At 38.4% G+C, this 20,374-nt stretch overlaps 4 protein-coding genes across 5 annotated transcripts; 2 read left to right on the top strand and 2 right to left on the bottom strand.

Moving 5' to 3' along the window:
• Nucleotides 1-97: 97 nt before the first annotated feature.
• cul4b (cullin 4B) lies at nucleotides 98-8,932 on the bottom strand. Of its 2 annotated transcripts, XM_079352584.1 has the most exons (20): nucleotides 7,996-8,932; nucleotides 7,347-7,462; nucleotides 7,141-7,244; nucleotides 6,955-7,024; nucleotides 6,261-6,334; nucleotides 6,006-6,168; nucleotides 5,714-5,803; nucleotides 5,064-5,146; nucleotides 4,909-4,976; nucleotides 4,626-4,744; nucleotides 4,321-4,513; nucleotides 4,126-4,230; nucleotides 3,927-4,037; nucleotides 3,721-3,806; nucleotides 2,536-2,643; nucleotides 2,331-2,444; nucleotides 2,129-2,234; nucleotides 1,836-2,008; nucleotides 1,511-1,663; nucleotides 98-1,290 (listed from the first exon to the last, which is right to left on the bottom strand). In XM_079352584.1, the coding sequence occupies exons 1-20, from the start codon at nucleotides 8,462-8,464 to the stop codon at nucleotides 1,195-1,197; spliced, it is 2,601 nt and encodes an 866-aa protein (XP_079208710.1). In that variant the 5' UTR covers nucleotides 8,465-8,932; the 3' UTR covers nucleotides 98-1,194. The 2 variants fall into 2 exon arrangements, with proteins under 2 accessions (XP_079208710.1, XP_079208709.1); XM_079352583.1 differs by having other exon boundaries at nucleotides 2,129-2,444.
• A 934-nt stretch (nucleotides 8,933-9,866) lies between these two features.
• Nucleotides 9,867-11,848, top strand: mcts1 (MCTS1 re-initiation and release factor). Its single transcript, XM_079352991.1, has 6 exons — nucleotides 9,867-10,073; nucleotides 10,687-10,839; nucleotides 10,935-11,032; nucleotides 11,123-11,256; nucleotides 11,414-11,481; nucleotides 11,582-11,848. The coding sequence occupies exons 1-6, from the start codon at nucleotides 10,063-10,065 to the stop codon at nucleotides 11,661-11,663; spliced, it is 546 nt and encodes a 181-aa protein (XP_079209117.1). The 5' UTR covers nucleotides 9,867-10,062; the 3' UTR covers nucleotides 11,664-11,848.
• A 922-nt stretch (nucleotides 11,849-12,770) lies between these two features.
• c1galt1c1 (C1GALT1-specific chaperone 1) lies at nucleotides 12,771-16,215 on the bottom strand. Its single transcript, XM_079352761.1, has 2 exons — nucleotides 16,067-16,215; nucleotides 12,771-14,426 (listed from the first exon to the last, which is right to left on the bottom strand). The coding sequence occupies exon 2, from the start codon at nucleotides 14,414-14,416 to the stop codon at nucleotides 13,460-13,462; it is 957 nt and encodes a 318-aa protein (XP_079208887.1). The 5' UTR covers nucleotides 14,417-14,426; nucleotides 16,067-16,215; the 3' UTR covers nucleotides 12,771-13,459.
• A 2,623-nt stretch (nucleotides 16,216-18,838) lies between these two features.
• On the top strand, nucleotides 18,839-20,340 carry urp1 (urotensin-related peptide 1). The gene is made up of 5 exons (XM_079352996.1): nucleotides 18,839-18,959; nucleotides 19,116-19,244; nucleotides 19,338-19,378; nucleotides 19,743-19,848; nucleotides 20,119-20,340. Exons 1-5 carry the CDS (start codon nucleotides 18,857-18,859, stop codon nucleotides 20,148-20,150), a joined length of 411 nt encoding a protein of 136 aa, XP_079209122.1. The 5' UTR covers nucleotides 18,839-18,856; the 3' UTR covers nucleotides 20,151-20,340.
• The last annotated feature ends 34 nt before the right edge of the window (nucleotides 20,341-20,374 follow it).

Raw genomic sequence — 20,374 nt, forward strand, 5'->3', positions numbered from 1 at the left:
TTTATAACACCCACCCCTCCTTTATAGAATCCCTTAGTGCGTTAATTTTAAGGCCTCAGTACAAGCCAGTGTTTTGATAAATAAAAGAATACCAGACTGAAACAGTTCTTTTAATCTGAAGCGATAAATTTAACAGACTCGTACAAACAAGGGCACGTCTTATTTTTACTTGTGCCGAGGCAATTTTACTCACATTACCTCCACTTTTAAGTAAGGCCTGCACACCTCAGGGAAACATACAAAAAAAGGTGTTTTGTGTAAATACATGTAATGACACATGGGGAAGTTTGAGAAATTGACTTTGATGTTGTGCTTTTAGTACACTAATAAGGGTTAACAACAACAAAAAAATCTAAAAAAAGCAGTTGACTGTCAAATGAGATTATTTAAAATGTCACCTTTGTGAATTATGTACAAAAAATACAAAGAAGGAACAAATGGGAAAGTTAAATGCATATCGCTTGTTAAACTGAACCTTTTTAGCAGCTTGAATATGTCCTATGAAAAAAAAAAGATGGGTTCCTTTTTTTGGCACAAACTGTATCAACGCTTTGTGTTTTCATGATCACAGCTTCATCAGATGGCTATATGGGCTCAAAAAATGTAACACCAACTGCAAGATCAAACATTCAACACAGGTATTGCCCAAATTCTCAATTTCCTACCTACCATGAACGTTAGTCCACTAGTCCAACATTGACTTAAGAAATGAACATCAATTTAGTATATTTTACCCTTTTTTTTATCTCCAATTTGTGGTACATTAAGAGCTCTGTTAAGTGTGTCAGCATTTGCTTGGGATATTGTGTGAAAAAAAGAAGAAAGTGACGTGATAACAAAGAGCATATTGTTTCAAACTATGAACAAAGAAGAACGTAAGTTTGAAAATAAATATTTTTCCTCTCCATTAAAAAAAAACAAAAACCAAAGCAAAACGCTGCAACATCTGTAGTCTTCTTTGTCTGTCCGCGGTATCCCAAGTCTCTCAGCGGCTCTGAGAAAATGGACAATATTCTCTTTTCAATGGGCATGCAGTCCACAGGATCACAAGACCCCTGACAAAAATCCTGTGGAGCAGTATCCATTCACTTGTCAGTCGCTGGGTTGAAGATGATAAAGATTAACGTCCACCGGAGCAAAAGATTTTGAGACTGATCCCTTTTGCCTGACCGTCTGTGTCTCTTTTTCCTTTCTCTAAGCTACGTAGTTGTACTGGTTGGGGTTCTCCTTGTCGCGCTCCATATAGTCCCTGTCAATTAGAGACTCTATCCTCTTCTTCAAGTCAGCGGGCTGAGAGGGAAGAGGAGAAGCACAGGTTAATGCGGGGGACACATGCCTACATATTTGGTTATTTTTGTGCTTCAAAGTGTGACGCAATTACAGTGAAAAGCTGATTCATGTTAGCCATGCTACTTCCCCAGGGTAATCTACAACTCGGAAGTTCTCTCCCCTGTTTCAACCAATGTAACATGCTTTCAATATCAAAGCAATGCAACGTCGTGTAGCTCACCTTGACAGGGAATTTGAGCTGGTTGTACACTTCAGACATCAAGAGATTATGGCTCAGAGTCTTCCTCATCTTCATGATCCGCACAATGGCAGCATCAATTTGATACTGACGATCCTGAAAGACTCTTTCTGTGGTGCTCACTTGCTCCTCCACCTGAGAGAGAGAGAGAGAGAGAGAGAGAGAGAGAGAGAGAGAGAGAGAGAGAGAGAGAGAGAGAGAGAGAGAGAGAGAGAGAGAGAGAGAGAGAGAGAGAGAGAGAGATTTCCAATCACCATCACATTTAAGGGGTTGAATTGTGGAAGTGACGACAGGAGAACACTTGTACCGTTTCTTTCATCTGGATCTGGTTGATTTTGATCCTGAAGAGCTTGTGTTTGAAGTCGTCATTGCAGGAGAATTTGTCCCCGTCCTCCACGTCTTTACTTTTGGGGATTTTAGTGAGGACACGTGCTTTTCCGCAGGCAAGCGACTGTAGAGTCCTGCGCAGTTCACTGTCCTCTGTTGAAAAAATAAACCCGCCAACAGTGATGCATCAGTAGTGCTACATAATGGAGACTAAACAAGGATGATTTCTTCTTTAAAGTGCTGCCAACTACACTTTATTGTGATCTTACAGACCTATTCCTGTTGCCAGTTTGATCTCCTCCAGAGTGAATTCCTCGCCTTCATTAAACATCAGTAACACGAGTGTTTGGAAAAGGGACACCTGCAGCTCCTTCTTGCCCTTTAAAAAAAAAAAGAAAACAAAGAACAACAAACGTTCATTTTTATTCAACATGTGAGTGAGGACAGCAAAGAGCTCGACCAAGTCAGTCCAAACCTCTTTAAACTCTGCTTTTAAGACACAATGACCAAGTGTTGACTGCCACTGCAGCTTCCTGCCGCTGTGTTTGCCCAGGTAGAAGGTCTTGAAGATCTCCTGGAGTCGCACCATCTGGAGAACGATAACAGCAGCATTTCAGAGCACACACTCAGTGACAAAAGCATACATGGTGAGAAAGTTTCAATATTTACTCAGCACTCACCTCAGGAGGCAAGTGCACCTCCATTGGGACATATGTTGGCCAGTAACCCATAGTGAGGATGTTAACTGTCAGCTCAATGTTGCCAGGAATGTTTTGGCACTGCATATACTAAGAACAACACAGAATACACAAATGATACAAGATCCACCTTTGATAATATCATTATCGCTGAATCTGTTAATCAAAACTGCACATTGATTTTGAGTGAATTAAAGAAACATGATCTATAAAGCTCAGTCTGAGTAATCAACCCGTTCATCTACGAGCTTATTGGACTTAAAAACAGCAAAATTCAATGAAATTAAACTCAATAACACAAGAGAAGATTTTAGAGATGTGGACACGCACAAAGGTGAAAATGACTTTATCATGTTTTTCAACTACTGCAAGGTTTCTGCTAGGAAAAACAATATACTCTGTTATGGAAGGATCCACCAGGAATGTAACCGTCTTCTACATTTAGACTCACTCGCTGTGACTTTGATTTAATGTTCAATACCTGTGCAAACTGCAGAAATCTTATTCTACCCGATTCAGGACAGACATTTTCCGAAAATCAGATGTATGTCAAATTTGATGCAATGCAACGGTCAATCACGTCTGACTTCATGTTCGTTGTTGCACATCTGTGCAGACATTGACAGATGTAGTTATGAGTAATGCATCCAAATCTAAAAGAGGGGGGGGCTGCATTTTTTATACAGTTTACAAAAAAAGGGTCTGAAACTGCCTCTTCTATAATAATTATAATAATTTATACTTTATTAATCCCACGAGGGGAAATTCAGTTTACACTCTGTCTTATGAACATGAACACACACATAGGCCTAGATACACACACATGCAGAAACAGGATCCTAGTGACATGCATTAATGGAGAGGTCTCAGAGTGAGGGGGCTGCCCACAGCGAGCGCACCAGAGCAGTTTTTGGGGTTCGGTGCCTTGCTCAGGGGCACATCGGCAGTGCTCAGGAAGTGGACTGGCACCTCTCCAGTTACCAAACCAATTTCCGGACTTGGTCCGTGCTGGGACTTGAACCGGCGACCCTCCGGTTCCCAACCCAAGTTGACTGAGCTACTGCCGCCCCAATAGATAGATCTCGATAATCTCATGAGAACCACGTATTCCAAAGTTAAAGTGACGCAGATATCCGTACAGGATGAATTCAGTGTTGTCACTCTCACCTGTTTGAACTGCACCATGATGTCTTTAGAAAGCTCCATATCCTTGAACATCCCCTCCAGTTTGCTGGTGAACGCTGCTCCACATTCTGAGTAAACATTAAGGATACAAAAAAAAAAAAGGTCACAAGTCGATCCTGTTCAGGGCCAAGATTCCCCATTCTGAATGTATTTTTGTCAATTGAGTGACACTGATTGATTCGACTGACCGTGTTTCAGCTTTGACAACATCGATTTTTCAGCATCCACCGAGGCACTTTTTCCAACAAGCAACCTCTTGGCCAGATCTTTTTTGTAAAAGGCTTCAAAAACGTCTTTCCCTACAATTAAAAAAAAATAAAAAAATAGTTTGCATTAAGAACTACCACACAGAGGGCAAACTAACATAAACTGACAACAAAATATTACCATAAATGAATCTAAAGATAATCATGATCTTATCCAGCATCTTCTCCAGCTCTTCATCTGTCGCCTCTTTGTTTCCCGCTCGAAGCTTTGAATCTACATGTTTCGCTGTCAAGAAAAAGAACATTTTAAGCTTGTTACAAATGTGATTGTTTGTAAATCTACACTCGAGTAAGTTATGGAAACAATGTTACTGACCTATGAGTTCTGCGGGTTTATTTGGCCGTTTGTTGATGAACGTTTCAAAAGCCTCTTTCATGGCGTTTACAAACTTCTCGTTCTTCAGGAAGCAGACATCGATGATGTGATCGACCTTGTCTTTGAAGTCCAGCAGCTCTTGCACCATTGTTTTGTCTTTTTCTGGATTGATTACAATTGTGCTTCCAAAAGCCTACATATTGAATTAAATAACAAAATAATACAACAAATTATCAGTAAACACACACACACACACACAAAAAAAACCCTCAATCATACTATAGTCAGACACTTCAGTGTGGTACCTTTATGTACTCAATCCAGTGCTGCAGGAGCACCTGAACACCGCCTCGTACTCGGCTGAAGAGCTGATAGAGCAGAGACAGATCCTGAATTCTGTTCTCATCCAGCAGGTGAGTCAGCCCTGAATGTTTCCCACAACACAAAGTCAGACATCAGCTGCTTTTATACTTTCAAGATGCATTATGTGCTCCGACAAACTGGATAGCTAGACATCTAATGCTTTTAGTCATAGGTCTATATATATATATATATATATATATATATATACAATTTACTTTGGTGTACCTTTTTGCAGAGTTGCAGTAAGATGTTCACCCAGTAACTGCTTCTCCACAGTAGCAATGAGTGGTTTTCTGAGCGGGGGGGGAGGCGGGGTGGTTACAATACAGATACATTATCAAGTGTCAAATTGCAAACTGAATATTCACTTCAACACTCACTGTGTGCTCTGGTCTAGATATGTAATGACTCTGTCAGCCTCCTCCTCCAAGCGCTTGTTGACATGATGGAGATATTCTGGTACCTGCAACAAGATGGCAAAGTACGGGTTTTTAGAAGATCTACTTTGTTGTACAGTTTACACTCTGTTGTTGAACATGCAACACACACTAAAGCTGAAATACACACACATGCACAAACAGGATCATACGGACATGTACAGGAGGAGCAGGCACTCCTGAGCTGCATGTGTGCTTCATGGGAATTTGATTTTAAAATTGGCTTTGAGATTTATAAAGCAATGCATTTACTATGTTAGCACATAAAGAAGAGTATATTGAGCAGAAGTTCAACTTCTACAAACTCATTTATTACTCATGTATGTCAACACATGGAAACCTTTTTAGTGTGAAATCTGCAGGAAACATCAAACTGGCAGGGAGTCCACTCGGTTTCATTGAACAACCTGATCCTACAGTTCATGTTTTCGATGTCCAAGAATCTTAGCTATGATGTGACAGATCAGATGCTGAACATATGTGCTGCTGAGCAAATAGGATTGTTCATATTGAGCCGGTGATTCACTGGAGCACGAGAGAACACAGCAACAAACAAGAAAATGGGCCCAGAGAAGGAGGGTCACATAAATCACCTCTCTCTCCTGCATCAGCCTCTGTCCCTCTGCAGCGTAGAGTCGATTCGTTTCCTCCAGAAATCGTTGCTCGAAGGAGTCTTGATAAATCTGTCAGGGACGGTGAGAGAGCACAAGTTTCATTAAAGCCGTTTGTCAACAGAAAGGTGACACATCATTACACCCGTGTGCAAATGATCATCTCAGGCAACACAGTTACCGAAGCCACACTCCTCTCATTGTTCAGGGAAGAGATGACATCCAGGTGCTGCACCATTTCAAATATAAACGCAGTGGTCCATGGTGAGTTTACCTGCAGGTCAGAGAGCATGCTCAGCAGGCTCCTCAGTAGACTGCGGTCTATCGCCTCCCCGTTTCGCTCCCTCTCGATGAGCAGCAGAATCCCGTCAATGGTTTTACTCTGGACTTTCAAATCGCTGATGATGTAGAACCTGAACAGCTCCAGACCCATGTCCCTGCGGAGCAGAGCAGCTTGATCAGTACACGCGTAGAGACAAAACCAGCGCTTAGAGCGCTAAGAGAATAAATTCATTCAGGGATCACTCACCAGATTGACGGAAGCATTGAATTTTGTAAAACATATGTGCGATCCAAAAACAAAAATATACTCCTAATCATGATCTGGAAAAAATGGAGGGGAAAAAAACATATTTAGAAATAAGAAAGAGTTGATGTTACTTAAATGTCACTTTAAAGCGGTTCTTCTTAGACCTAGATGAAATGATTAAAGGGTTAATCACCAATTTAACATGCAAGGATAAGTAGCAGCACCTCTTTAGGGTGACTGTTATAGTACTGCATACTGGAGCCAAGTAAAGTCAAGTGCAACACTATGCTGCTATTTTCAAGACTTTTTAAAGACTTTTATCCATTTCTTCACCATATTTGTTTTTATTGCAGGTATTTTTGCAGAGATGCCACTCTAAGTGTCAAGAAGAGTAACACTTGTTCGACGTATTGTTGGTTGTTAGTAAGTGAGATTTGAAGATAGTGTACTAACACAGTAATACACGTAATAAAGTGATATCCAAACGGGAATGTGATATAAACAGTCAAATCCAAACCTCCAGATTCAGGCTTCACTACAGTACAATCAGAATCCATAAAGGCATTATTATATACTTTTAAAAAGAAAGAAATGCTCTCCCTGCAATGCTGCCAAATCCAATTATGCAAAACTCTGCTGCAATACCCAAGGGTTCAACTGGAATAAAGAAAAGTTCAACAGTTGATGATCATACCATTTGTCTGCAGTGATCCTGCCAGCACTTGTCAATTTTCTTTAAGAAAAGCACGCTGTCCAGAGCATCCGTAAAAGTACTGTTAAGGCAAAAGTGGGCTGTTATTGAGATCTCTCCTGCATTCAGGCTGCGTAGTCAACACTCTACTAAACACAATCAATACAAAAGATAAAGTGTGAAGGATATTCTCTGAACTGATCGATCTGTGCCTTGATGTGGTCTTCACACACGGCTCTCAGCTGTTTGTAAAGCTTGGCAGATATCTTATGGGAGCACAGGTTCTCCACAGCCTGAAGGGGACAGAAAGAGAAGAGTCAGAAAGGCCCGTTTCTCCGTCCATGAAGGGTCATGATTACAGACAGCTTCCTCCAGCAGGTGTGAAGTGCTCATACCTGGTAGAGCTCCTCCAGGTTGTACTTGATTGAAGTGCTGTTCTGTATGGCCTCCACCGCCTCTTTAAGCTTCTGCCAGGTCTCTTGGGTGTAGTTCTCCGGCAATTTGGGTTTTTCTGTTCGACACAAAAACCAAACACAACTTGTTTTAATACACTGTGATTGATTCAGACTATCAGGCTGTCACCACTGTGCTGTGTCACCAGGGCTTTTTAGGCTAAGCCACATCATAGACCTACACAAATCAAACATGTACTCAATAAAAAGATTAAACATCATATTGTTGCGAGTTTATTAAGTTAAAACTTCACGTTTAATCCTTATATTTATTTCCCTATAAATAGCAAGACAAATCAAAGAATAAGTTGAAAATGGCTGAAATCATTTTAATGAAATCCCACTGGATATTTCTAAATATCACTGAATAAAAAATACCATAATAATCCGGGTGATGTTCAAATGGATAACATATTTTTCTTCAAAACTTTGATCAGATCGCTTATATATATACTTTTTTACAGCCTTTTCGAGAGGAAAGACCACTAAATGAGATCTGGTCATGTCACACTTTCCGAACGTGTGAGCTCAATGAGCTCTTGAGGACTTGTAAACTACTTGAGTTTTAGCCTGAAATCAGACTATCTGCTACCTTTGAAATTCTTGATGACTAGTTTCTTGGCTGCACCGGGTTTACTGTTGGGAAAGGAGCCGGATCCTACGGTTTTTGTCAGTCCGTTTGCATGGTGTCCCACGCCGCCGGACAGGAACGCGGCTTTGCTTTTGTTATTGGAGCAGGAAGCGGCGGCGGCAGCAGCCTCCTCAGCCATCTTCACATCCAGTCCAATGAAATCCACTGAATCCTCAAATCTCAACTTCTTCTGAATGTGCAGCGGAGGGGTGGGAGAGCAGGAGGGGGAAGAAGGAGGAGAGGAAGAAGAGGAGGAATTCAGGGTCTTGGGAGGAGAAGAAGAGACCGTGTCAGTGGGGTCTTCCCTCTCGGATCCGTTTATTTTCCTCTTCTTCGGAGATGTTTCGGTTTTGACATCAGTAGTCACTGGTCTAGCCTCCTGGGTTGGCGGTGGTGGGGGATGAGGGGAAGATAAACCTGTTGGAAACATGAAAAAACGGGAATACTAATTCTTAACAGCCAGTCTTGTGTTCCTAAACTTCCAGGCTTTCCGGGAGATGATGAGCTCAGTCTGATCTTTTTGCACACTGAGAGGTTTCGTCCAAGTCCTTTTCCCCTCTTCAGTATTATAAAAAATACAATAATTTATAAACTACACAGCTCTACTTGAATCTCGCCTGCTCTCTTTCTTGTTATTGCTGGCAGGAGAAGAAAGATGGTTGGCTATTGCTTCCTCTTTTCTCCTCGCTTGTCTCTCTCAGCGCGTTGTTCAGTCTTTAAGTCAGACAGAGGTTCAACTCTCTGATATTTACTGGAGAAAAAACAACTACGGTAAATAAAATTAAAAAAAATCAGGCTCTCATGGTGCTGTAACACACGCCGGTAAACACGGGGAAATATTCGCTCAGGAAAGCTAGTCGGTGACCCCACCGGAAGTACTTTGTACATAAGTACTTTTTGCTCAAGCGTGTTTTTTTTTTATTATTTGAACCACGATGTCATTGTTATGCCTGGTCACAAGAGGGCGCCACAATCCCAACACTGACTCAAGAGTTAAGTGTTGAATTCTATGAACGAACAATAATAATAATGATAATAATAATAATGGTAATAATAATTATGATAATGGTAATAATAACAAAATGAAAATAATAATGATAAACTTTTTTATTATTATTATCATCAAGTGATTTATCTTTAAACACTGTTGTTTGTAATTGTGCTTCGTGGAACAGATCTATCTATCTATCTATCTATCTATCTATCTATCTATCTATCTATCTATCTATCTATCTATCTATCTATCTATCTATCTATCTATCTATCTATCTATCTATCTATCTATCTATCTATCTATCTATCTATCTATCTGTTCCACGAAGCACAATTACAAACATACAAGCTGTACTCTCCAACTTTTACATTTGTCTACCAAAACTCCATACTGCACCTTCAATCCGAATCAGAGTACCAAGCACATTTACATAACATATTATTGTCCTTGAATATCCATGTACAATGAATTTATCTTGGTGTGTTGGTGCAAAAACAACAACAAAAAACATGTTGTTGAAAACATGTTGCAGGAGATATACAAATGTATATCTCCTGCAACTAAATACACTATTGCAACTAAATACACTATTTATTCACATTTATAAAATATAAACTATATTATATATAAAATATATATTTCATATAATTACAATAAATGATTAATTGTGTGGTGACTTTTTGTCAGGAATGATAAAACAAACTTAATCTATCAGGGATTAATTAAAGGATGGAGCTGTTTTACTCTCAAATATTTTAACGTCAAGTCCCGACTGTGACGAGTCTGAGTGAGAAAAAGTAGGATTTTCATAATGGAATGTGACCTGACTTGCCGTGTAACGTACGCAGATGTCGTAAAATGACGTAGTTTTCTCATCGTTGGCCCTTCGCTGCGAAAAAGGCGTGAAACTGCACCAGCCTCATTTTGATAGATGCGTTTTGTTAGTTTCTTGTGATTTTAACAGACGACTCTGTGTGCTGAGTGCGGAAGAGTGCTGTCACAGCCTAGTAACACGGTAACGGAACCCAACGAGGATGTTTAAGAAGTACGTAGCCTGTTGTGACGCTAGCTTTAAGAAGCTAAAGGGCTAACGCTAACACACGTTTTTATTATAAGGGGAGCGTTCAGTTTTCAGTTTCTGATGATTTAATTAATCAATATTCTGCCCTACAAGTAAAGTATCTAAATATCTATTTGTCATATTGATAAAGTTAGTTGTTTCTAAGGAAGTCAGTATAATAATCAATGAAAGAGCCATTCAACTCATCCTTATATTTGGATTAATCTCCATCTTGAAAGGTGTTTTTGTTGTTTCAGAAGTTCTCTGACAGATCTTTGTTTTGCAGTCTTGTAAAGCTGATTTATTATTCACACTGAACACAGTTTAAGTTTTTAAATTAAGTGTTATGTTATTATGTCTATTTTTCATTTAAAGAAGTTAATGCCACCTCAATATATCTGAATATTGTAGGTTAAAGGGCTAAAGCAACATTAATTCATGAAGGAATTATTTCACTTCACTTAAATTAACTACTGTATGTGACGAAGATCATTCATGAATACAGATGGAAAATAAAATGTTCAACTAAAGGTTGTAACACATGTTCCTTTATTTAAAAAACACTTTACACAAAGAGCATTTTCTTCTTTTCTTTCAGATTTGATGAGAAGGAAAATGTGTCAAACTGTATTCAGCTGAAGACGTCAGTGATCAAAGGCATCAAAAATCAGCTGATCGAGCACTTTCCTGACATCGAGTCATGGCTCAACCACATAATGCCAAAAAAGGACCCTGTCAAAATAGTCAGATGGTACAAGTTACAGTTTCCTACAAATGCTTACATTTCACAAAAAGTAGATTTTCTTTGACATTGTGTTTCATTGTTTCCTTTCAATCTTCTGACAGCCACGAGCACATTGAAATCCTCACAGTGAACGGAGAGCTGCTCTTCTTCAGACAGAGAGAAGGACCTTTTTACCCAACCCTCAGACTGCTGCATAAATGTAAGATCATCTCATACAATATTCATATTGGTAGAGTTTGAATGTTCACACAACGGCAAGATAATGACCTTTTTTGTCTTTTTCTCATAGATCCTTTTATTCTTCCACACCAGCAAGTAGACAAAGGGGCCATTAAGTTTGTCCTGAGTGGAGCTAACATCATGTGCCCGGGGCTGACGTCACCAGGTGCTAAACTCTACCCAGCTGAAGCCGACACAGTAGTTGTATCCTTTTACAAACCTGGTTGATCATAAAGTTGTGAAACAGCCAGCCTATGCTTTAGAGTTTGTTTGTTTTTGTTTTTTTACAGCATGATAATATAAAGTCTCCTTACTTCTTAAATCTGTTACCTTTAAGTTTGTCTTTAACATTTGGATACAGGCTATAATGGCAGAGGGAAAACAACATGCACTTTGTGTTGGCGTTATGAAGATGTCTGCAGAAAGCATGTAAGATTTGTTTCTTTTCTACAAGAAATGTTTGACTTGTTGCTTATTTGTCATTCCTGATCTTAATCTTTTTATTTATTCTTTTGTTTTATGCAAACAGAGAAAAAGTCAACAAAGGAATTGGTATTGAGAACGTTCACTATCTGAATGATGGACTGTGGCACATGAAGACATATAAATGATGTCATCGATTCTTATATCCCTTTTCACTGCTGCACCCAAATCATCTGGAATGTGTGGATCTTTTGACAGCCAGGCGTGAGCTGGCAGTGATCTGTTTACACCTACAAACATCGCCATGTAACTGCTTTGAATCAACTGGCACAATGCAAAAATAAAAAGACCTTGCTTTAAGGTTTAAATCTCACTTTGTATGTTGCTTTGGATCCAATGGAAGATGCCAAAATGTTTTTTGTTTTTTTGTGTGTGTTTTTGGATTCCAATGAAATGATTGAAAAGCACAGGACTCCTCACCTCAGGGGAAGGAGGAAGTAGCAGACCTAGTCTTTAGTTAAATATTGGAGCATATTTAAATAACTGAACTGTGGAATAAACATGTCCTGTTTATATTCCTACACTCCTACATACTATACACAGAAGAGCATTGCATTCACCTAAGGGGAAAAAAAGAGAAGTAATTATAAGCACACTGTACCGGACTGGTTTTGCAGTTCTGTCAGCATAGACGTTTTTATGACCTTGTAGTTCGGAGATAATCTTTGGTGAAATGTGATGCGCTTCTGTACTAACAAGTGTTCCTGCTTCATTATACAGGAAAGATTTGCTGTCATGACAAACTGGTGTACTAAACCAGATCAACAAGGTTCAATACTTCCTGATCGACAGGTTTTAATAGATTTAACGTCACTTTTTTGATAAAAACTGGCTTACAGTTTAATTTTATATACATTTGAAATACTCTACTACTCCCACTTCCTTTAAAAAAAAAAAAAAATCAGATGGGGGGGGGGGGGGGGAAGTAATGTCCAGTATGAACTTTTTCTTTAATCAAACCAACAAATACTATCACGGCATATGTGAAAACTACAGTTTTCATTTATTATACACATCTATATACAATAATGTAGTAGTCTCACAAAGTCCTTCATGTTCTATGCAGGATATAAAATGTTGAAAACATTCACAGTTCTATATAAAATATTCCCCTTCATCAAAAATAATTCATTGCATGCCTGGCAAAATGTAACATGTTCAAACCTGGAGAGCTACTCTTTCCTCTTCTGTAGGATTCTCGTAGTATCATTCAACAACACCAACCAAAAAACACATTAAGTTTAATCAGAAATTATTTTTATTCATTATCCAAACGTTACTTTGAAAAGCAGTCATCTTCTTAGCCAGACATCCATGTGTTGTTAAAACCACTGTGGATACATGACACCGAAAAACTCTTCTTACGTGTGGAGAGAAACAGTTTACCATTCAGTAAACACTGACGGATGTGGTTTTCTATTTAGCTGTGAGGCCACATTATTCAAACCTAATACTGAAAAGGAATTAACTTTTGTTTTTTCAAACATAAAAAGATGATCATGTGGCTTAGGTCCAAGCACTTAAAACATTTAAATCAAATTTCAAAATCAATCATCAGAAAATCGTATCACTTAATAACTAACGTAGGTTTAAGACCACTAAAAAGACAAACATTTAAGATACATCATATTAAAATAACTAAAACCAGATCGTTTAGCATAATGTCACAAGTTTGATACGTTTCCTATCTTCATTCTTAAGAACGGCACGCCCATTGACTCTTATTACCTCTGCCAAAAAGGAACGGGGTGCTGATTGTGCCATGTGCAAATAAGGTACAAATATACCATACTTAAAAGTTTTTCCCATCCCAATTTTTTTGTTTTTTTATACAGCATAAGAAAACCCTCTCCCAATAATTAAGATTGCCATCATAGAAGCAGAACCTTTAAAAAAGCTGAATCCAGCTTGAACAAACCGGTCTCTAGTCGTTATCGGAACCTTCGGGAGGGAGAAAAACTAAAGAATCGAGGAAATTGTGGCCGTAAGGTCGAAGCCTGTAGACTCCAAACATCATGACTTGCATTTGACTCGGAGACATCCCGTTGAATGTGACTGCCATGTCGGAGCAGCAGCCCTCCACTACATTGTTCGGGTTGTCTTTCATGCTGTCTTTGATCAGAGTTTCTACGCTCTTGCTGTTGAACAGGCCCTTCCCGCGTGCGTCTTCTCCGTTCTCGGCGAACACGCCCGTATATTTCAGACACACGGCCAGCTGCTTGTCTTCACTCAGCTTCCACAGGGCACGTCCTCTCTCTGGACATTTGTCCTCGTCCTGGAATATATTCACCAGCCTCCTTAGCGCTTCGTAACTCAAAGCGATGCCGCTGTCGTACGCCACATACTCCAGCTCCCCTGACTTCATGGCGTTGCCCAGGTAGAAGGGCTGGCTGGGATCCTTCGTGAGCACCAGGTACTTCAGGTTCTCGATGATCGCGAACGTGGTGGGCTGTGCCACAAAAAACCAGCGCAGGTCTCCAGCATTATCATAAGCATGCTTCAGAGCTTTACGTAACCTCGTCCACTCGTCTTTCTCGTTCAAGTCCACTGCCTCGAGCGCCTTGGAGTGCTCCGAAGTGTAAAACACAGCCTTGTCGCAATGTTTGCTCCAGGTGTTCACTGCTGTGGCCCAGTAGACAAGGATCTTGGGCTGGACCATGATGACACAGTAGACCCGAACTTGATTGTTTAACTCCTGAATGTGACTGTCGGAGAGGTGTGTCAGCTCATCTTTGCTCGCCGCCTTGACGTGGTGATGGTTGTGGTGCTCATCTGTCCCAGAATCTGTGCTGGGGCTGAAACTACCCAGGAGAGACACCACCAAGCAGACGACTCCTCCCAGGAGCATCCCCTTCACGAACGAGCTGCCTTCAGAAAACATTTTGGCAACACTGGACAAGAGAGAGAAGATTATGTTATGCTGCTGAATTGTGCTCCGCATGAAACCCACTGGTGCTTGATCTTTCACAGGTTTGTCAGAGAAATCGAACCGTTTCAAAAAGCTTTGGGAGATGAGTGTCTTTCACTAGTGTCGGCACAGTCATTGACGAGCAAATAACCCAAACTTTCAGCCCTTTCAACAATACAATGTGCAAACAACAAAACTTCAACAGACTGAAGCCCTGATGTAACAGTTGCAGATGTACAGTAAAACCTCTGTAGTTTTTACTTTTTCTGTATTTAATGTTTCCCAAACTTTGCAAAATTTTTATTTGATACACAATACTAAACTCTATTGAGTATCTATTGGAAAACTAGTTATTGAGTCCATATTGTTAAAAAGCTGGCAGCTGGAACTCTGACTAAACGACTAAAAAAACATGCTTGTAATATCTGAACGCTGGCTGTCAGGGGAGCGGGAACAGACTTTAGGATTCGCCATTTAAAGTATCATGTCCTCAAAACTAGTTTTGAACCATACAATACTAAGAAAATAAACCATTTCAGTTTAGGGCGATTAGTTCATGACTTTAAGAATTTACTAATCACAAGAGAAATAAAATAGTGAAAAGGCCCCAGGTCACAAAGATCATATTTAACACAGACATTTACAAAGGCAGCGTGCTTCTAGGCAGGCGTCTTCATCCCATTGTGTAAACTCCTCAATATTTAATTCATTTCATGTACTGTCGTTAGACTTCAAAAGCGTTGCTTCATAAGTTTATCTTACCTTTGTTGAAATGATTTGTTGATTAGATTACCCTCATCTCATATTTTAAAAGGTCAGAAATACACAGAATTATCAGCCACATTTAAAGCTCTAGATAAATACAATCTAAATGTTTTTTGTTTGGTTTTGACTGACTGATATCAGTTTAACAAAGACTGAGTAAACATGTTTAAAACATTCACAAGTGAGAAGTTAAACCAGGTTGTGTTGTGTTGGAAACATTTTTTTAGTCGATGAATAAATGAAAAGTAAAGACTTTTTAATAAAGGCCTATTTATTTCAACTTATGGGAAGCATGCATTTGAAATCACCCAACATATTTTCCCCTTAACTTCTTTATAATAATAATAATAATAATAACAATAATAATAATGAGTTTACTCTCTTGTGTGTTTGTTTTAAACACCATAAAAACATGATCCATGTAAATAATAAACTTCTTGTCCTTCATCATTTCATGTTGCATCGTAGCAGTAGATGATTTCTTGTATTCCTGTAGATAAACATATTGAATCACCGATTACAAATCGTGCAGCTGTTTATATCTAATTTGAATTAAAAAAAAAAAAAAAAAAAAAAAGAAGCTTTGGCCGAGTTTGTGAATTTAAAACGTAATAAATAAATAAATGTGTGTGTGTTTTAAATGAGATCAGTCGACGTGTATTTAAAATACAACCTCGTCTTCAGCCTACAGATGTATTCTTCTTTTATTAATTTAGGTTAAAGATTAGATAAACTTCTTGAGCTGAGAGCAGCTGTACTTCTTCTCCTGTCAAATATTCATAAATGTTAGCCTCCTTACGTTACACTACCTGATGACTTACACACATGAATAATACATTTATATATATATTACTGTACCTTTTTTACGCTGGGGCTCCAGGTGCTGAGATTTATTTGGCCTGTTTTACACCTCCCACCTTTCCGGTTTTTGGGAGACTTCACCGTCAGGCAGGAGAGATGATTAAAACCGAGCTAGCTCCATGGTTCAACCTGATGTTTAACTTCCGCGTTATTCAGTCACGTGACTCGGCCAAGGCCACGTCCGAATACTTTAAGAACCGCTTCATTGGTTTATTTTTTTTTTTAATTATTTCTAAAACACAACGATACAGAGATCCTAAAGGGATTACATTTTACCTACTGAAAAACTAAAGCGAAACGTGTGTTTATCATGATTATTTTATCATGTTGATCATAAACAGTTTATTTACATTAACATTTATGTAAAGTTTCACAAGTTAGTTGAAGACTATTTATCTCATAATCCTCTTAAACTCTTCGTTTAGCTTATTCAACTCCAACTTTCATTAATCAGAATCAGCTTTATTGGCCAGGTGTGTTTAACACAAAAGGAATTTAACTTCGGTAGACTGTGCTTTTTCTACATTGTAAACATTAAATAATAACAATTAACTAAACATATAAACAAGTAATTAAAGACTAATATGTACAACATTAGATAAGATAATAGATTAATTATTAAAAAAACATCAGTCTTTATAGTTTTTTCTTTGTCCATACCACCATTTTGCTTTTGATTTAAGGTAGACTTCATCATATATCATGTTAATTATGTTAATTCTCTGCTTGGTCATAGATTATGGTATTGTCTATGAAGAAAACACATCAATGAGAGGGGGAAGGTGGGACTGACAACCCAGGACCCCAATGAGGAAGGCCAGTGCTTAAAAGACAATGTTTTTGAATTCAGGTGAGACGCTTCACTTCAACTTTTACTGTAGGGTTATTATTATAGTTTTAAATCTGAAATACATATAGACTATATTTAGGCTATAAGAGGGCCCTAAGATCATTTGTGGATTGCTTATTATAGTGTATTCCATTGTTTTCAGGCAGAGCACAACGCCCCACAGTGGACATTGGATTTATCATCTCATCTATCAAACCACATATGTAACCAATCCTTAAAAAGAGAGGAGGACTGTGCCTTTGTCTTTGTTCCTTTGAATAGGGCAAGTCCAATGTTCATCCAGTCAATATTTGAACCTACTGATGAACAAACTGCCACGTCAACTGTCTACAACAGTCAAATGCTTTTTTTTCTGTGCATGTACAGTTGGAGCGTCATTATAATAACTAAATAAAGTGATAATTTTGTTTAATAGCCAGCCTCCACTTTACAGCAGAGAACGTTTTTCTTTACTCAGCTTTTTGCTGATAATAACATTTCTTTGCTCAATTGGTTTTTTTTTTCATGGGTTAATATTTTACATTTTCACATGAACTTCATGAACACATTAATATACATTCTGTAAAGAATCTTAATGTTTCAGGATGTTTTAAATCAGAATTAATTACAATAAATTACATGTTCCTTTAAATTTAGACTGCTGAGCTTTTAGGTCTTCTCACTGACTGTTCAGCTGCCAAATCTATCAAACGTCATGGTTTTCAGCATCAATTTCAGAGTGACTGAGACAAAGCCATCAATCACCTCAAACAATGTCCATCATCTGGAGAGCATTGGAGACCTTTCAGGTTGACTGAAATCATCTAGCTGCTGCAAAATTCTAAACTTTTTTGAATTCTTGAAATTTACTCACAAACACCTGAGTTTTCTTTTACATTTTCAGACATTGTAATCCAGTCAATCAATTCGTCTTTATTTGTACTGCACCCATTCATTGAAAATGTTATTTTACTCTTTGGTATACAACAAAGGCCAATTCCAATAAAAGTTCCGATATTGTTCAGACAACTGACACTGTAAAAATAGAGAACAGTGATTCCAAGATTTTGGATTCAATTGGGCAAAATGCAGTAACTTATTTATCTCAAACCCCCATAGTTAAAAATCAGATTAAAAATAGACCTTACTCAATTCTTAAGAGTAGACATGTCGCCTTACATGCGTATTTCTTTGTTTTCAAAATGACCAGAAATGTATCCCTTTATATTTACAACAGTTATAAACTCTGAAAATAACAATTTATTATTTAAATTTAAATAAATTTTTTTTTTTAATTTATTATTCCAGGTTACAAAAAAGAAATTAGTCAAGATCTCAAGAAAACAACAGAAAATTACATTGTATTTAAAAAAAAAAGCACATTGTCCATACAGGGTTATTATACTGCAATAGAAGCAAAAAGCAGGGTGCAAGAACAAATTGTATAAACATTTTGTACCTTTGTCTTGTGATTAACAGCAACAAATGCACCACAATGGGCACAGTCTCCCCTTTAGGACAGTCATAGCTTCTTCAGAAATGACAGTCATTGAACAAAAAATGACGTAGAAACCTGCAGTGACACACTGGCTATAACCTCTGAAATCTGACATGAGCAATGCTTCATCTAAACAAACTGTCATCACACAGAAATAGTGTTAGACATTAAAAAAAAAACCCATCAGAGCTTGGCTGTACTCCTGCTGATCACTGTCAGTGAGTAAACATTTGTTTTTTGTCTCTGAACAAGCACAGATAGGCTGCAGCTCAGTTGACAGGGCCCCCTAAATCGTGTCCATGACGCCTGATTCATCGCGTCAAAACCATTAAGAAGCAGACTGGGTGTGGCGATAATGTATTGATCAGATTGTGATGGATGACCTCTCAGGTTATATAAGTGAAGTTCTTTACCCAGCAGAAGAGTAGTCCATATCTGACCATCGAAAGACAAAGTCAAGATGCTGTCCGTGGCTCTGTTGTACCTCCTAGCTGTGATTGGTTCTGAAAGATGGACACATGCTCTGCCTTTGTATCCTGATACCAACCTGGAGCCACAGGCAGGTAGGACTCTTTTTAAACTATTTTATTTTTTCTTCATATGTTGTCAGTGGGATCATTTTTGTTAAATTAAGTTAACCTTTGTCAAACCGATCAACCAAACTCCATATCATTTTTCATCAAATCATATCCGAAGGTTTTTGTTTTTATTCTTAACAGATTTTATACAGAAGTTGGTTTCAGAGGTGGAGGATGGACCAAACCCTTCGGAGGGGGAACAGAGAGACATAAATAATCTGTATCCTCTGTATATGCAGAACAATGGAGGGAGAGACTCCTGGACTAAAGGTAAAAGACAAACTCGTGCAGAATTTTGCAATCAAATAAGCCTGATATAAAGTCAACATGATCATGTATCTGATTCTACGTTTGATTTTTTAGGGGCTAAAGATTCAGCTCAACAAGATAAATTTGCAAACATGGTAAGGCTGGTTATCTATTTCCTAACCCTAATCTTTAAAGCACAGTCAATGGTCAATCAATGCTGTAATGATCATTAAGTTGAGAGTTATAGGATATAAGTGCATGCTGAATTTGAAGAGGAGATGTGGCTGTCACAGTAAACTTAGCTGCTTTAATGTAATTCAAAACTGAGATCATAAAAATATGTTGCAGGATCTGAGTGCAGAGGCACAGATGCTCACAAACAAGTGTATCTGAAACAAACTCTAAAACCAACTTGCACAATGTAAACAGACTTCTGTCAGGACGATCTACACTGGGAGTGTAACCTATTATTCTACTATTTTCATCTGCTGTCATTATTTTATTGTCCTTGTTCTTTAGGTGGAGGACCTCAGGGAAGCTGTTTTAAAGCTGGAGGCGGCTGACAAGCTGCGCTCTCAGGTTTTTCTCAGATCTGAGCAGAGCCTGCCGAAAACAAACAAAAGAGGTAAGCAAACCTCATCCACTTGGTTCAGTCTAGAAAAGTAAAGTTAAGAAAATCAATCTTTCTCCAGGATGAATAAACCTAAGATAGATATTATTCAAACCCGATATGTACAGAATTTACAGAAGCAAAAGTAGCAGAGTTAAAACATGGAGAAACTGGATGACAATATTAGTTAATATTAAGTACTAAGTAATATGATTTCAGGCTGCTTGTTGTTTTGACAGAAGAATTGGACTTTCTTTCTAATGTTTCTCTTTGATGTCTTGACAGCGTGTTTCTGGAAATACTGTGTCACCAACTAGAGCCCGGCGGCTGCAGGAAGTTTGGTGTGATTTCTGTGCAGACTGGTTGGAATCACCATAGTTCTGCATTGTCACTTTTATTTACCAGAAAACAATAAATGCACGACCCAACTGGATCAACAGAAAATATATTTTTGAAGCGGTAAAACTATTGTTTTTTTCTGTCTCTGAAAATAAATTTTAAAAGTGAAATGCCATTGATGTGCTTTTTGACTTTGATGCTT

Source organism: Symphodus melops, assembly GCF_947650265.1.
Source record: "Symphodus melops genome assembly, chromosome: 9".
In the NCBI taxonomy this organism is placed as follows: Eukaryota; Metazoa; Chordata; class Actinopteri; order Labriformes; family Labridae; genus Symphodus; species Symphodus melops.

Bases quoted from the DNA above. Each gene is read 5' to 3' on its own strand.
- cul4b (XM_079352583.1), bottom strand. From the start codon at position 8,464: ATGTTTCCAACAGGTTTATCTTCCCCTCATCCCCCACCACCGCCAACC. The intron at 2,644-3,720 runs GTGAGAGTGACA...TGTTGTTCTTAG, and splicing joins TCATGGTGCAGTTCAAACAG to TATATGCAGTGCCAAAACAT. The intron at 1,664-1,835 runs GTACAAGTGTTC...TCTCTCTCTCAG, and splicing joins AGATCCAGATGAAAGAAACG to GTGGAGGAGCAAGTGAGCAC.
- mcts1 (XM_079352991.1), top strand. The intron at 11,033-11,122 runs GTAAGATCATCT...TTTTTCTCATAG, and splicing joins CCTCAGACTGCTGCATAAAT to ATCCTTTTATTCTTCCACAC. The intron at 11,257-11,413 runs GTATCCTTTTAC...ATTTGGATACAG, and splicing joins CTGAAGCCGACACAGTAGTT to GCTATAATGGCAGAGGGAAA.
- c1galt1c1 (XM_079352761.1), bottom strand. From the start codon at position 14,416: ATGTTTTCTGAAGGCAGCTCGTTCGTGAAGGGGATGCTCCTGGGAGGA.
- urp1 (XM_079352996.1), top strand. From the start codon at position 18,857: ATGCTGTCCGTGGCTCTGTTGTACCTCCTAGCTGTGATTGGTTCTGAA. The intron at 19,379-19,742 runs GTAAGGCTGGTT...CTTGTTCTTTAG, and splicing joins AAGATAAATTTGCAAACATG to GTGGAGGACCTCAGGGAAGC. The intron at 19,849-20,118 runs GTAAGCAAACCT...ATGTCTTGACAG, and splicing joins GCCGAAAACAAACAAAAGAG to CGTGTTTCTGGAAATACTGT.